The 15,751-nt window shown below is 42.5% G+C and overlaps 1 protein-coding gene across 1 annotated transcript in view; it reads right to left on the reverse strand.

Annotated features, from left to right (window-relative positions):
- The window catches only part of Dnah5 (dynein axonemal heavy chain 5), a 301,350-nt gene that overhangs the window by 132,422 nt on the left and 153,177 nt on the right, over positions 1–15,751 (reverse strand). The window contains exons 33-35 of the mRNA XM_032898676.1: positions 8,126–8,338; positions 6,984–7,208; positions 5,528–5,700 (exon numbers count right to left, since the gene is read on the reverse strand). Of these exons, the coding sequence (XP_032754567.1) occupies positions 5,528–5,700; positions 6,984–7,208; positions 8,126–8,338 (611 nt within the window). The remainder of the gene's footprint in view (positions 1–5,527; positions 5,701–6,983; positions 7,209–8,125; positions 8,339–15,751) is intronic.

A 15,751-nucleotide genomic window follows, 5' to 3' on the forward strand; every position in this document is an offset into this window, starting at 1 on the left:
ATTTCTAAAATGCTCAAGAGTTTCTAAAGGAAAGCAACAGGGCCTGTGTACCAGCAAGGATTTCCCTTTGTTGAGAAAGGGAGTTAGTTACAGACTTTGAACTAGGACACACTTAAGTGCTTTAGGGGAGCCGATAGAAAAGGTCGCTAAACAATGTATATTCCATGGTTTAAGAAAAGCAATGAGCCCTCGTAGTGGTACACTCCTGTAATGCAGCATTCAGTAGGCCAACGCAGAACAAATAATGCAGTAGGCTAAGGCAAATGAACAATGATTAGCTTCATATTTCCAGGTCCACCTGAACTTTATAGTAGGATTCCAGACAGACAGACAGACAGACAGACACATACATACACAGAGAGAGAGAGACAGAGACACAAAGACACAGAGACATAGACAGAGACACAGAGAAAGAGACAATGACAGAGAAAGACAGACACACAGAGAAGCAGAAGGTGGAGAGAGAGAGATGGAGACAAACAGAGGCAGAGAAACAAAGATAAATAGTGAGAGACAAAGAGAAAGACGCAGAGAGAGGCATCAGAATGGGGAGAGAGAGATGGATACAGAGAGAGACAGAGAAAGACAAAAGGAAGGGTAGGGAGAGAGCATCATCCACATACTTTTCTGGGTACATACAATTCCTCCTCCTCCGTGCATTCATCTCCTGAAGTTGCCATTATCTAAAGATAATGATTATTATTGCCATTATCTAAAGATAAAGATTATCTGTAGAATGAGTGTTTTAAGAGAGACAAAGACATATGTGTAGAACTTTTACTACAATTCATTTTATCATTAGTTACTGATGGTCTCCTGCTATGCATAATTTATAAATCACATCTCAACATGAATTTGTACGTATAAGAGAAAAATAATATCCATAGTGTTGAATACTGTTCATGGTTCAGGCATCTGCTGAGGATCCTGGAACATACTCCCCACAGAGAAGGGAGATATCATGATTTTAGTATGAAATGTTCCCCACCAAAATTCATATAATTGGTAATCCAGCTGTTAGGTAACTATCTGGGGAGCAGTGATAGACTCTTCGGGCCTCTGTCCTAACCCATGCATTAATTTCCTGGTGGACTCAGAGTATGCTGGAATCATTGGGGGTGGTAAAAGGTAGCAAGGGAAGCCTAATGGAGGAATCAGGTGACTGCCAGTGTTCTTAAGGATGTATCTTGCCTTCTTCCACCTACATTCCTCCCTCTGCAGGCCTCCTGTCTGTCATGAGGTGAATAAGCTCACCATAGTCTCATAATCATTATGTTGTACTCAAGTGCCTAGAGGAAGGGAATTATGGACAGACGCCCTGTCTCTCTGCCCCTGCCTTTTCTCTCTCTGGCTCTGTCTTCTACTCTGTCTCTGTGTTTCTGTCTGTCTATGTCTTCTATGTCTGTCTCTGTTTCTGTGTTTCCCTACCTCTGTCTCTTTCTGTCTCTCTCTCTATCTCTCTGTCTCTCTGTCTCTGTGTGTGTGTGTGTGTCTGTGTGTGTCTGTCTGTCTGTGTCTGTGTGTCTGTCTCTCTGTCGAATCCCACTATGTAGTTCAGGTGAACCTAGAAATAGTCAGCCCAAGCTGACTTTAGTTCATGAGTCAAAATAAATTATCTGAATTCTTCTATCGGGTTTATGTCACTTCTACTGCAAAGCAGCTAAGGCAGAAAGATTTTCATGCATGGTCTATACAGTCCATACAAGTATTCCGAAAAATAAGTGAGAGGGGTCAGAGGTCCCGCCCAAGACCCCACAGGGATTAAGGGCAGAGTCAAGTAGTCACAGAAACTATTTCACTGTATTGGGAGAAAACGCATTGTGCTTTTCAGTACCTCTGTCAGCAAGGATGCTACACATGCCCTTGGTTTCGTCTGGTCTCTGCCTGCATAGCAGCAGTAGTGAAGTCAATCTGGCCTCTGTGTGCTCAGAAGTGGAAGGAGCGTGGTCCTTACCATCACCATGAGTTTCACAGGAAGGCCATGTATATTTTTATCGTGTTGTGATGGCCATTTGACCATCTGAAATGTCTGAAATGTATGCATGTGATGGGAAGCTCTGCAGCTGAGAGAGCCGTCATGGCTGTCGGATTTCACAGGTCAGTCAGCACCGGCTGACAGTACATGCCAAGGCCTCCAAAATCACACCCTATAGAGTGTTTGTTTCAGTGAGGCGCTTTCTCCCTGTAAAAGGGCAGAAAGCCTCATACTCTGAACCACCAGCCACAAATGACGCCTCACTTCTCTCACACATTCAAGCTGAAGAGACGCAGGACGTGAGCACTGGGGAGGAAATCTAAAACGAATTTTACCACTGTCCACGCTTAAGGTTGCAAATATTCGCTTTGCTGTCAAGCCTTTCGGGTTTTTAATGGTGAAACAATCAAGAAACAAAGAAGATTGAACCTCACACATGTATATGAAAATTCAGATTTTGACAATTAGATATCCAATGTGTGCATAAGAATATAAAATGAACTAATAATTTTTAAAACCAGAAGAGCTTCCCCCTCCCAACTTTCTACTTTCTCTTCATCTGTTTAACTTCATTGTGAAAAAGCTAACTACTTCTGTTCTTCCAGGAATTATTTATTTAGCAACTATTATGAGACAGGTTACTTCAATGAGTACATCTTGCAAGCCTAACGCATGGGACTTGCAGTTTCAAGGAAGAAAACAGGTTAATGATAACCCGGGGACGCATGTCGTGGAGACTAAGACTCACTTCACCTGTCTAATGTGAGTCACAAGATAGCCCTGAGGTGACATCTGAGCAGAGAAAGGAAGGCAGTAAAGAAGTCACACCATTCTCTACCAGTCAGAGCAGAAACTGTGCTCAGTCTGTTTGAGGAAAACCCCATAGAAGTCCTATGGAAGAGGGGAGCACAGAACCGAGTTGGCCGGATGGGTCAAGAACAATACACAAACACCTACAGAGTCAACTAACCTGGGTCTAGGTGGGCTCACAGAGACTGAACCACCAACCTTGTACATACATGGGCTGGACCTAGGCCCCTGCACATTTGTAGCAGATGTGCAGCTTGGTCTTCATGTGGACCCCTAGCAATTGAAGCAGGGGCTGTCTCTAAATAGTTGTCTGTAGAATCCCCCTTCCCCTAGGTAGACTGTCTTGTCCAACCTCAGTGGGAGAGAATGTGCTTAGTTCTGCTTCAACTTGATGTGTCAGGGTGGGTTGGTACCCATGGGGAGGGGGGGAGGAAGCTTCTGTTTCTCTAAAGAATGTTTTCAAGGTGGAACTGGGAGGAGAGAAGGGGACTTGGAAGCTGTGATCACTATGGGAAGGGAAGGGAAGGGAAGGGAAGGGAAAGGAAGAGAAGGGAAGGGAAGGGAAGGGAAAGGAAGAGAAGGGAAGGGAAGGGAAGGGAAAGGAAAGGAAAGGAAAAGAAAGGAAAGGAAAGGAAAGGAAAGGAAAGAAAGGAGGAATGGGAAAAAGGAAAGGAAAGGGAAAAGCAAAAAGGAAAGGAAAGGAAAAGAAAAGAAAGGAGAAAGGAAAGGGTAAGGGAAAAAGGAAAGGAAAGCCCCCCCCCCAAAAAAAGAGTATGTAGATGAAAGTGACTAAGGAAGGAAAGACAGATGTGGCCAGGGTGACCTGTGCCAGGCTTCCTAAGCTGATGTGACCATAGCCTAGACTCGCTGAGATGGAGCCAAAGTAGAAGGTTGGAGGTAAAGCAGTGACACAATCTTTCTTACATTTCTGTCCATACTGGGAACAGAAAACAGGGCACAATGGAGGGAAAACAGCTAAGAGACTACGCCAATAGTCTAGATCAGGGATTGTGGTGGATCACAAAAGTTTTACCAAAAAAAGGGTTAAAAAACACTGTCACCTCCACATGCTGATCATGGACTGAGTAACAGAGAGCAGAGGAGGACAGACATCAAGGGTACACCAAAGATTTCTACCTTGGTGAAGTCAGGGTAGAAGATTCCAGAGTTAGGATGTGGACACTACCACAGGGTTAAAATAGAATAGCCAATGACTAGAATGAAAAGGATGAGAGCTACTGAAACATTCTGTAGGTAAATAGTCTATAAGCATCCAGACGGCATGGCATGTCAGCCAGTAGATAGATACACCTGCCGGGAGCTCAGGGAAGGCGCTGTGGCCGTGTGTGGTCTGGGGTCAGCATTTACATGCTCTTCAAAACCATGCAAGATCTGTACAGTGCAGCTGGAGACAAGAACCCCAATGTGTGACGGAGCAGAAAGCACCAAGAGGATGCACATGAAGAAGTATTGGTATCAGTGTGAGGACCTTGGGTTGGACAGATTATCCTGGGTTGCCTGGATTCAATCTGTTCTGGGGAAGCAGGAGACAGAAAAAGTATCTCAAAGGCACAAGGGTGAAGATGGGGTGCTGGACAACAGGGCATGAATTCACCCCACTGCTTGTGCTTCTCTGTGTGAAGGAAGGATCCACCAGCAAGCGACAAAGCAGCTTCCCGGAGCTGGAATGACTTCTGCTCAAAGGTGGGAAAGGGTGCCCCCTTGTGTCTCCACGGAGGAATGCAGCCCTTAAGATTTACCGAAGGGTTCATTTGTGTGGTTTAAGCATCTGAACTTGTAGTGATCTGTTATGATAACAGTATGAATTTAACAGAATTCTGGACATAATACTTTCGAGACAAGCAAGGTAGAAAGAAACTGTATGGGGGGCGGGGGGCGTGCGGTTTAGTGTCTCACGGAGAACACAGAAACGGGACGGAAAATAAAGGGAGACCGGAGGCTTTTCGAGACCGAAGCGACAGCATTACATAATACTTCCTACGACCTCACAGAGAGTGGACACTGGCGGTGTCCTCAGAGAGGAAATCCTGAATCTCACTGTGTCAGGAAACAGAGAGGTGGGCGCTGGTACTCAGCCGGCTTTCTCTTTTTCATTCTGAGGCCGTAGTCCATTCTCAGCTAGCTCTCTGTGGAAAAAGCCCTAAAGACAACTGGAGGTATTGATGATGGACGGTCTGGGTGTCTCTTACTCCACTCAAGCTGACAATTGTAATTAACCAGCATAAATGGCAAGTGACAGGCAAAGGGAAGAGAAATGACAAAGCCCACATCCTCCCGCACACCCACACCAGTCCTCAGCTGGGTTTCAATTGTGCTTCCTTCAACTTTCTTCTGCCTTAAAAAAAAACAAAAAACAAAAACAAAAATAAAATAAAATAAAATAAACACCTTAATTGTTCCTGGGAAGAACAAGAGGTGCTGAAGTTAATAAAGTCACCTTTGATGCCCACTGTGATTCACACCTAGCAGCACACAGTAATTAATTCCTTCCTCGTCCACTCGATGTTCCCTGGGGCATTTCCACTTTGCCTTTGTAAGACTGAAGGCAAGAGAAACCGGGTTTGTTTTGGCCACCAACCTGACTCCCATGTGAAGACACAGGTGCAAAGTCAGAAATACTAACTTTGAAAGGCCTTTCGATAAAAGAGCTGTTGGCAAAAAAAGCCCCCTGAGCCACCCAAGAGATAGAATGGCTATGGAAACGCAAAATCCCCCCATCACCTGTCTGTGAGCGGAGTTATGACAAGTCTGTCAGTGCAGCCTAAAAACTCATTCTGGTATGTGAAAGCCACGTCTGTGATGTGGATCATCGTCTTGTCAGAATCCTCCTTAAAATAAAACCTGCACTGTTTCAGCCACTCAAAGTCCGTAGGGCTCTTGACGTGCATGTGACACTGAAATTCAAAAGATGCTGTGCGTTAGACCTGAGAGGAGTCTCTTGCTAAGTAGACACATTAGCATTTGCACAGATCACAAAGTGGATAGGGGGTAAACTCTATCACAGGACTCAGTCAGTTGCTGATCAACCAAAAAGTAAAAAAAGTAACTTGTGGTGCTAGGAGAGTGGGAGGAGTCAAGGCCACTCCAGCTACCCTCCTCAACATGAAATGGTGTTACAGTTCAATTGTAGGAGTCGCTTCTATAACTGTTAGCCCTTCCTGCATAGTTCCAAATTATCTGAAACATGAGATTCAATCTGTGAGATACAGTAATCCCGTTACAAAAAAAAAAGTAAGCTCTTAATAAGATCAAATCTTTTTGCGTATGTTTTTTTCTTTTCTTTTTTTTTTTTTCTATGAAATTCTCAATGGTCCAAACATCCTAACATTTCAATGGTGATGTTTTGTCAAAAATTTTTACTAAACTTTTAAGACACTTTACTTATTTCTTTTTGGCAAATAAAAAGTCTAAAATTGCCCTGTGCCCATTCCTTATTTCTCTAAGAGCCAAACACTGCTTAGAAGATTAGCACAAAGCCATTTGAAAATGCAGTCTTGGTTCCACCACATCAAGGCCAATCTTTCATAATCGTCTCTAACATAACAGGGCGGAGATCCAATCCAGAAAACCATGCACCTAAGCACTTCTTGCCTTTCCCCTGATAGTACATTCTATAGAAGTGGACAACCCTAAATTCCTTCCACAGCTGAGTAACAGTAGCTAAGCATCTGCCTTTCCATTCGCTCCTCGTTACATCGGCTGTGGTGTGAAGGGCCACTCTGCAATCAACAACATAAGTAACTTGTGTTTGCAAACAACGTGTGAGGGATGGGATTTGTCAAATCCCCCAAAGAAACACTAAACGGCTCTACCACCCATGTGTTTATTATATCTGCCCCCAAGAAAGCAGTGATGTTTGACCAATGAGTACAAAGGAAACAAGACAGAGAAAAGCTTTTGGGGGATGCTGCATGACATTTTAGCTTCTAAAATAACAACCAAGAATTTTAAAGTAATATCTCATTCCCCCAGTGATGTAGTATAGATTATTGGAATATGACTAAAATTTCCAGCTTAAGGCCGAAAAGACAGTCTGACATGTGCAGTCTGATATCAGTAAGCCTCTGCAGGAATCTGACCTTTTCACGAATTCAATCTAATCAATCCGGTGGGTGAACACAGATGGCGTCTAGAGTTTGCTTTTCTGTATATGAAACAACATTTATAAAGCATTTACCAGGTCATCAAAGATGTCCCTTTGGTGCACATGAATAGTAATCAGAGTTTCATATTTAACCCGCTCCATGGAACTCAGGTCCTTTGTGGTCATCTCAATCAGCATGTTCAGTAACTCTAGGAAGGACTGGTTGGTCTTCTGCATGATTTTCTTATCAAACTTGGCATTTTGAAGGGCTTCTTCTGAGTCTCGGGTCCATAGCATTTGAATTCCTAATAATCCAACCTTGTAGAAGTTTTAAACAACAATAACAACAATAACAGTGAGCGAGAGAGACAGACAGACAGAGACAGACAGACAGACAGAGAGAATGTATATAGTATAGTTACAACTTGTATGGAAATCAAAATTTATAAAGAAATCACAGCATAATCATCACCATAGTTAATACATGAATGGATGGCCTTGATGATATCAACTTCTTTGATTTGTTTCAAAGTCCACTGGCACAATTCATGTTGTTTATTTAGTGGGTTAATGCAGAAAGCACTGTAAGGAGTCTGTGTCTCTCCTGGGATCTTAGGTTACACATGTTTAGTTCATACTTCTTTCCAAATAGATTTTAAAGTCATTTTCAGGTAAAGAATTAAGTTGGCTTTATTCAAATGGGGGTAGTATTTGTATATAAAGGAATTAAGTTGGTTTTACTCAAATGGGGGTAGTATTTGTATATAGTAGACACTCATAAAAATCTTTACTGATCACAAGGACTAGAAGAACTTGTTTCCTGTATTTTAATACTAAAGAATATTTTTCTAGTAAAGTGTACTCTGAGTACATATTTATGATCTATGTCATTACTACATAAGAAGACTTCATAAGAGAAAAACTGTTTTAAGTTAAAAAATATGTTAGGTATCTATCACCCCAAGCCATATTTAAGTATACAATTATATATGACCAACGAAGCCATGACAAAGTAATTCCGATTCTGTGCCAAGGCCAATGACCTCTCCAGGAGAGGAGACTATTGGGTAATATGAAATCTTTAAGCTTATTCATATTTGGTAAGTCATTATGAAAATCTTAATATTTGGTCAGACTAAAAATGCTCCATTTATGAGGCCGAAATAGGCAATATCTAAGATTTAAAATGACTGTTTTATCAAAAAAATAATACTTTCCAATTTGAATCTACTGACCTGAGCAGGGAAGGAAGAAAGAAATTCAATCAAGTGGAAACCAGATTCTTGAATATTTGCAGCTGCCTGGCGAATCACAAGATGTAATGAGGACTGAGATTCCTCCAGCAGAGAATTAAGCCAGACCTCCACATTGCCCTCTGCCATCACGGGCTTGTCCAATTCAATCGTCTCGCCCTCCCGAGAGGAAATTGACAGAATCCGATCATAGATCTATGTTAGAAGATGAAAAAGATAGCAATGTTCATATAAAAAGAAGAAATACCTCTCCTCTGTGCCCTTTGCCGATGTTACCCTTCCCATTACAAGTTAAGACACAAATCATAAAACAGAGGGCAAAACAGGACATAAAGCCTTTTCAAAGCAACAGCCAAAAGCTAACTTTAAAATCTATAGCTGGAACCTCAATCAATTCCAACTCATCCAAACTCTAAAAGGCTGAACTTATTTCTAAAGGGAATACTTCATACAAATATCCTGATGGAAGAGAAAAATATCTAAAATCCTCAAGCAACATGGAGTTTGCAAAGAGGCTGTAAATCCATACCACATGATTATTGGGTTGGAATTAGGAACGGCCTGATCAATATGATGATGAGAACAAAGCCATGGCAAAGTAATTCCGATTCTGTGCCAAGGGCAGTGATCTCTCCAGGAGAAGAGACTCCTGTGTCTTCTGATCAAATCCAACCCCTATTCTGTTCATTTCCCTTCAGTCTCTGGGCAATGCTGTGCCATGAGAAGAGCATGCTGTCTACAGTTCAAGACCTAGATCCTGATGGAACGCTTTATGGAAGACAGAACTAAGATCAAATTCCTTGTATGTATCAGTCATTAAAGGAAGGCACCCATTCCGCATCTCTACCCATGTATGTGACAAGCAAAATGGCATCAAGACAATGGTCTTTGGTTTTAAAAAGTAAACCAGCAAAAACACCATTCTTAAGGCCTCCTTAGTTATATACTGACTCAATTCACTGAGAGGCCAGTGCCTCTTAAGCGTCAGTCTCTTCTCTCACGTTTGGTATTTATAATTTTATAAAATTTAGACCTGATTTTGTACATTTTCTGGCTGTACCTACCAACTTTGTGATGGAAACAAACAAACAGGCAAAGGAAGCATTATCTGCAGAAGTGACTGTCACGCAGAGGCTAAAGATAAGTAGGCATTTAGCCTACAAACCAGGAGACAAACAACCTTTGCTCCTCAACCTGAGACTGTGAAAAGATCTTCTGTTGAAGACAAAAATCCCAGTACTACAGCAGAAATATTTCCTTAAATGACTGAAGGACTTCCTTCCTGATATATATTCTTTTTTATTTAAAGATGACCTGTTGGTAAATATAAACACAAAGACGAACTACTGCCAGAAAAGAAACAATGCTTTAGACTGTCTTCAGTGTCAGCCTTAATAAAACTGTTAGACATACCAGCTATAATTGCAAATGTCTGTAATCCCAGCACTTGGAGGGATACAGTAGGAAAATTACAGTCTTGAAACGAGCCTGTGATGCAGAATGAGTTCTGGACTAGCCTTTTTTACATAGCAAGTCCATATCTCAAGCAAATAGCAACAACAACAAAGCCAGCAGAGTAGAGTGAAAGTAAAATGTATAAAAAAAGAAAGAGGCTTCTAGTCTCCATCTGCACCCCGGAGTTAACCCTGTAGCACAGGTCTCTGTACCTAAATCCCTCCTGGAGAGAGTTGGTCTCTGAGGAGTGCTGTCACTCCTAAGTTCACAGGTGAGACCAACACTTTTTCTTCAATAACTGGCCAAAGAGGGATCTGCCAGGAGACCACAGGTCACGGGAACCATGGAGCACCCAGGGACAGGATCCTTCAGGTTTCCATCAGTGCCTCAGAGCTAACCCTGTGACACAGGGTTACATCCAAATCCCACCCAGAGAGAACTGGTCTCCCAGGAGTGTTAACACAACTAGGATCACGGGCTCACAGGCAGGACAGGCTCCAGTGAGAGACAGCAAGACCAGCTAACACAAGAGATAACCAGATGGCGAGAGGCAAGTGCAAAAACCTAGGCAACAGAAATCAAAGCTACTTGGCATCAGCAAAACCCAGTTCACCTACCACAGCAAAGCCTGGATACCCAACAACCTGGAAAAGAGAGATTCTGATTTAAAAATCACATCTCAGGGTGATGATATTAGAGGACTTTAAGAAGGACACAAATAACTCCCTTAAAGAAATAAAAGACAACACAGGTAAACAAGTAGAAGTCCTTAAAAGAGGAAACTCAAAAAATCCCTTAAAAAATTACAGGAAAACACAACCAAGCAGGTGAAGGAATTGAACAAAACCATCCAGTATCTAAAAATGGAAATAGAAACAATAAAGAATCACAAAGGGAGACAACCCTGGAGATAGAAAAACCTAAGAAAGGGATCAGGAGTCATAGATTCGAGCATCACCAACAGAATATAAAAGAGAGAATCTCAGGTTCAGAAGATACCATAGAAAACATTGACACAATAGTCAAAGAAAATGCAAAATGCCAAAAAGCTCCTAGCCCAAAACATGCAGGAAATCTAGGACACAATGAGAAGACCAAACCTAAGGATAATATGTATAGAAGAGAGCAAATATTCCCAACTTAAAGAGACAGTAAATATCTTCAACAAAATTATAGAAGAAAACTTCCCTAACCTAAAGAAAGACATGCCCATGAACATACAAGAAGTCTACAGAACTCCAAATAGATTGGACCAGAAAAGAAATTCCTCCTGACACATAATAGTCAAAAACACAAAATGCACTAAACAAAGAAAGAATATTAAAAGCAGTAAGGGAAAAAAGTCAAGTAACATATAAAGGCAGACCTATCAGAATCACACCAGACTTCTCAACAGAGACTGTGAAAGCCAGAAGATCCTGGGCAGATGTCATACAGACTCTAAGAGATCACAAATGCCAACCCAGGCTACTATATCCAGCAAAACTCTCAATTAACATAGATGGAGAAACCAAGGTATTCCATGACAAAACCAAATTTACACAATATCGTTCTACAAATCCAGCACTCCAAAGGATAATAGATGGAAAACTCCAACACAAGGAGGGAAACTACACCCTAAAAAAAAGAAAGAAAACTTTCAACAAACCCAAAAGAAGATACCCACACAAACAAAGTTCCACCACCAACAACAAAAATAACAGGAAGCAAAAAAATTACTATCCCTTAATATCTCTTAACATCAATGGACTCAATTCTCCAATAAAAAGACATAGACTAACAAACTGGATACTTAAACAGGACCCAGAATTCCATCCCTGACTTCAAGCTGTATTACAGAGCAATCTTGATAAAACTGCATGGTATTGATACAGACAGGCAGTTCAATGGAATAGAACTGAAGACCCAGAAATGAACCCATACACCTATGGTCACTTGATGTTTGACAAAGGAGCTAAAACCTTCCCATGGAAAAAAAAGACAGTATTTTCAACAAATGGAGCTGGTTCAACTAGTGGTCAGCATGTAAAAGAATGCAAATTGATCCATTCTTATCACCCTGTACAAAGCTCAAGTCCAAGTAGAGCAAGGACCTCCACATAAAACCATCAGATACACTCAAACCAATAGAAAAGAAATTGGGGAAGAGCTTCGAACATATGGACACAGGGAAAATTTTTCTAAACAGAACACCAATGGTTTATAATCTAAGATCAAGAATTGACAAATGGGACCTTATAAAATTGCAAAGCTTCTATAAGGCAAAGGACACTATGAATAGGACAAAACGGCAACCAACAGATTGGGAAAAGATCTTTACCAATCCTACATCTGATAGAGGGCTAATATCCAAAATATACAAAGAACTCAAGAAGTTAGACTCCAGAGAGGCAAATAACCCTATTAAAAAATGGGGTACAGAGCTAAACAAAACATTCTCAGCTGAGGAGTATCGAATGGCCAAAAAGCACCTAAAGAAATGTTCAACATCCTTAGTCATCAGGGAAATGCAAATCAAAACAACCCTGAAATTCCACTTCACACCAGTCAGAATGGCTAAGATCAAAAACAAGTGACAACAGATGCTGGTGAGGATGTGGAGAAAGAAGAACATTCCCCCATTGTTGGTGGGATTGCAAACTGGTACAACCACTCTGGAAATCAGTCTGGCGGTTCCTCAGAAAATTGGACAGAGGAATATAAGGATCCAACTATACCATTCCTGGGCAGATACCCAAAAGATGCTCCAACATATAGCAAGGACACATGCTCTACTATGTTCATAGCAGCCTCACTTATACTAGCCAGAAACTGAAAAAACCCAGATGTCCTTCAACAAAGTAATGGATACAGAAAATTTACACAATGAGAACTACTCAGCTATTAAAAACAATGACTTCATGAAATTCTTAGGCAAATGGATGGAACTAGAAAATATCACCCTGAGTGAGGTAACTCAGTCACAAAAGAACACACATAGTATGCACTCACTGATAAGTGGATATTAGCCCAAAATCTCTGAAAACCCAAAATACAATGCTCAGACCACATGAAGCTCAAGAAGGAAGACCAAAGCGTTGATTCTTCAGACCTACTTAGAAGGGGGAACAAAATACTCAAGGGAGGAGATATGGAGACAAAGTATGAAGCAGAAACTAAATGAAATGCCATCCAGAGACTGCCCTACCTGGGGATCCATCCCAAATACAGACACCAAACCCAGTCACTATTGTGGATGCCGAGAAGTGCTTTTTGACAGGAGGTTGATACAGCTGTCTTCTGAGAGGCTCTACCAGAGCCTGACAGAGGCCGAAGCTTACAGCCAACCATTGGACTGAGCATAGGGTCCCCAATGGAGAAGTTAGAGAAACCCTATAGGAAGAACAACAATATCAACCAATCAAACCCCCTAGAGCTTCCAGGAACTAAACCACCAACCAAAGAGTACACACGGAGCAACCCATGGCTCCAGATGCATATATAGCAGAGGATGGCCTTGTTGGGCATCAATGGGAGGAGAGGCCCTTGGCCCTGTGAAGGCTTGATGCCCCAGTGTAGGGAAATTCCATGGTGGGGAGACAGGAGTGGGTGGGTGGGTAAGCACAGAGTCAGGGGGAGGGAGGATGGGATAGGGGGTTTCTGGAAGGGAAACTGGGAAAGGGGATAACATTTAAAATGTAAATAAAATATCCAGAAAAAAGAGAAAAATGCAAAAATACATGCAAAAAAACCATAGTGCCAACTCCATTGGGAGCTGTTCCTTCATATCAGACAGAACATTTGCCCACATACTCCACAGGTTAGCAAGAATAATGCCCCCGAGCACTGCAATTCACTGCCTTCGCTTCTGTGCCCTCGGGCCAGGCCTACTGCACCAGGCCTGCCTTTCTTGCCCCTTGCTTGCTTCCAGTCCACCCTATAACTGCACCAAACTCCTAAGCAGAAACTGAGTATCCAACTTGGGAGCCTCTGTGTTTTCCTGACACATGCGGGAAGGAGTGAGAGTCCATGGCACACCTCACCTGGCCTTACCCATGACTCTTTGTTCCTTTTCTCATCACTTCCTCTTGTGACTTTAATTACATTCTCAAAAAAAGAACCGTAAAATTGTAAACACAGATGCCTATGGGTTTAAAATTATTAGAAACCAGAAACTTTGCATATCTCACCAGGTTACAGTGAGGTTACAATGGATTACAGTTCCTGATGATAGTTGGCTTTTTTACCATAAAACAAAAGGCAGATATTAAAGTGATATGTGCTGGCCAAAGCACCAAGGACTTTTAAAAGCTGTGAAAAATTATGGGAGAAGCAACCAAAAAGTTTACTCTCGGTATCTGTCTTAGAGTTTCTAACAGCATGACCAAGAAGTAAGTTGGGGAGGAAAGGATTTATTCAGCTTACACCTCCACATTGCTGCTCATCAGCAAAGAAATCAGGACTGGAACTCAAGGAAGCAGGAGCTGATGCAGAGGCCATGGAGGGGTGCTGCTTACTGGCTTGCTCAGCTTGCTCTCTTATAGAACCCAAGACTACCAGCCCAGGGATGGCACCACCCACAACGGGCCCTCCCACCCTTGATCACTAATGGAGAAAATGCCTTACAGATGGATTGTGGGGTGGCAGACAGTGAAAGGTACCCTGATTCTTGGTCAAGATAGGTCGAATCCCCAGGAGACCCTAAAAGAGATCCCTAAAAGTGACGGCAGGTGCATTCCCATTCTCCCAGGACATTAGGGCCTCACGTAGCCATGCCCTCCCAAAAGACCCCTGTAGAGAGGTTTGAGACAGATCGGTCATTTAGGGCAATGCCTCAAGCCCCTCCTCCATAGGTGAGGACATGACTATAGGTTACATAGGCCCAAGACAGACCAGTCACAGAGGACAACGCCCCAAACCCCTTCTCCACAAGTGAGGACATAACCACAGGTTACATAGGCTCAAGACAGTGCCCTAGTCCCTTCTCCACAGGTCAAGACGTGACCACAGGTCAGGTAGGCTCAAAACAGATCAGTAGAAACAGGATCACCTCCCCAGATATGTAGATGAAGTCTTCTCAAACTCTCAGGTTAAAGCAGTAGGAAGTACCTGCTGTCACACACTGACCCGTCTTAAATACAAAAAAGTGTATTTAAGTGCCATGTTCAGAATTAAAGGTGTGCAGGAATTATTCCATCGTCTGAGAGCTTCTGTCAGAAGAGCTGTAACACCACTGCTCGGGGAAGAGATCTGCTCTCCCGAATTCACTACCAGAAGCTCCCCTACACCCCTCGTCAGCTAGTCAGTCTCCTGCTGACTCAGTCCAGCCTGAAACAGAGGTGGAACAACGCCTGCCTGACTTCTCTTTCTTTCTCCTGGACTCAGGCACCCAGCCAGGTGAGAGATCTCCACGAAGGGGACCAGGGACCAGAGCCCTAAATGGATCTCATGGAGACATTTCAAGGGAGGCGCTTTCTCCGTGATAACTCCAGCCTGTGTCAAGTTGACACACAAAACCAGCCTGTAGAGTCTCCTAATAGACAATCAACTCTGCCACCATCTAATGCCTGCCCTTGAGTCTCCAGAATTGAGAGAGAGCCTGCAGCTTTTGTTCTAAGCCATGGAAACACTAGTACACACACACACACACACACACACACACACACACACACACACAGACAGTTCTAATCTGGACTGTACACACCTCTGAGCTCTCACACATACATCTTTCTGACCAAACCATACTACCCTTCTTCACCTACCTGGTTACAGTCCACTTGTCCTCAAAACATCGATCTACATGAGTTTACTCATGCACAGATTCTGCCTAATTTTCCTAAACGTACACCCACATTTGGTCTCCCTGGAAGGCTTTCTTATGCAGCATGTGCTTAACACAAGCACAGTAATAATTTGGTCCAAGTGTATCAACAACTTAATAGTGGAATCTTTGAATAAGAAAGATGATCCATTCTCCCCAGGAAAACGACAGCCAACCTCACTGAGGCACATGACAAGGTGCCTGACCATAATGGCTGGCTTTTAATTGCTTAGAGTAGAATAATTCTAGCACTGCATTAAATGCACCCTGGAGACTCCATCCGTCTATTCTCTCTCTTTTCCATCAGTTCCCTGAGGCTGGTTGGGATATTCCCACTCTTAAACAAAACATCT

This window comes from Rattus rattus, chromosome 3 (genome assembly GCF_011064425.1).
Source record: "Rattus rattus isolate New Zealand chromosome 3, Rrattus_CSIRO_v1, whole genome shotgun sequence".
NCBI lineage: Eukaryota > Metazoa > Chordata > Mammalia > Rodentia > Muridae > Rattus > Rattus rattus.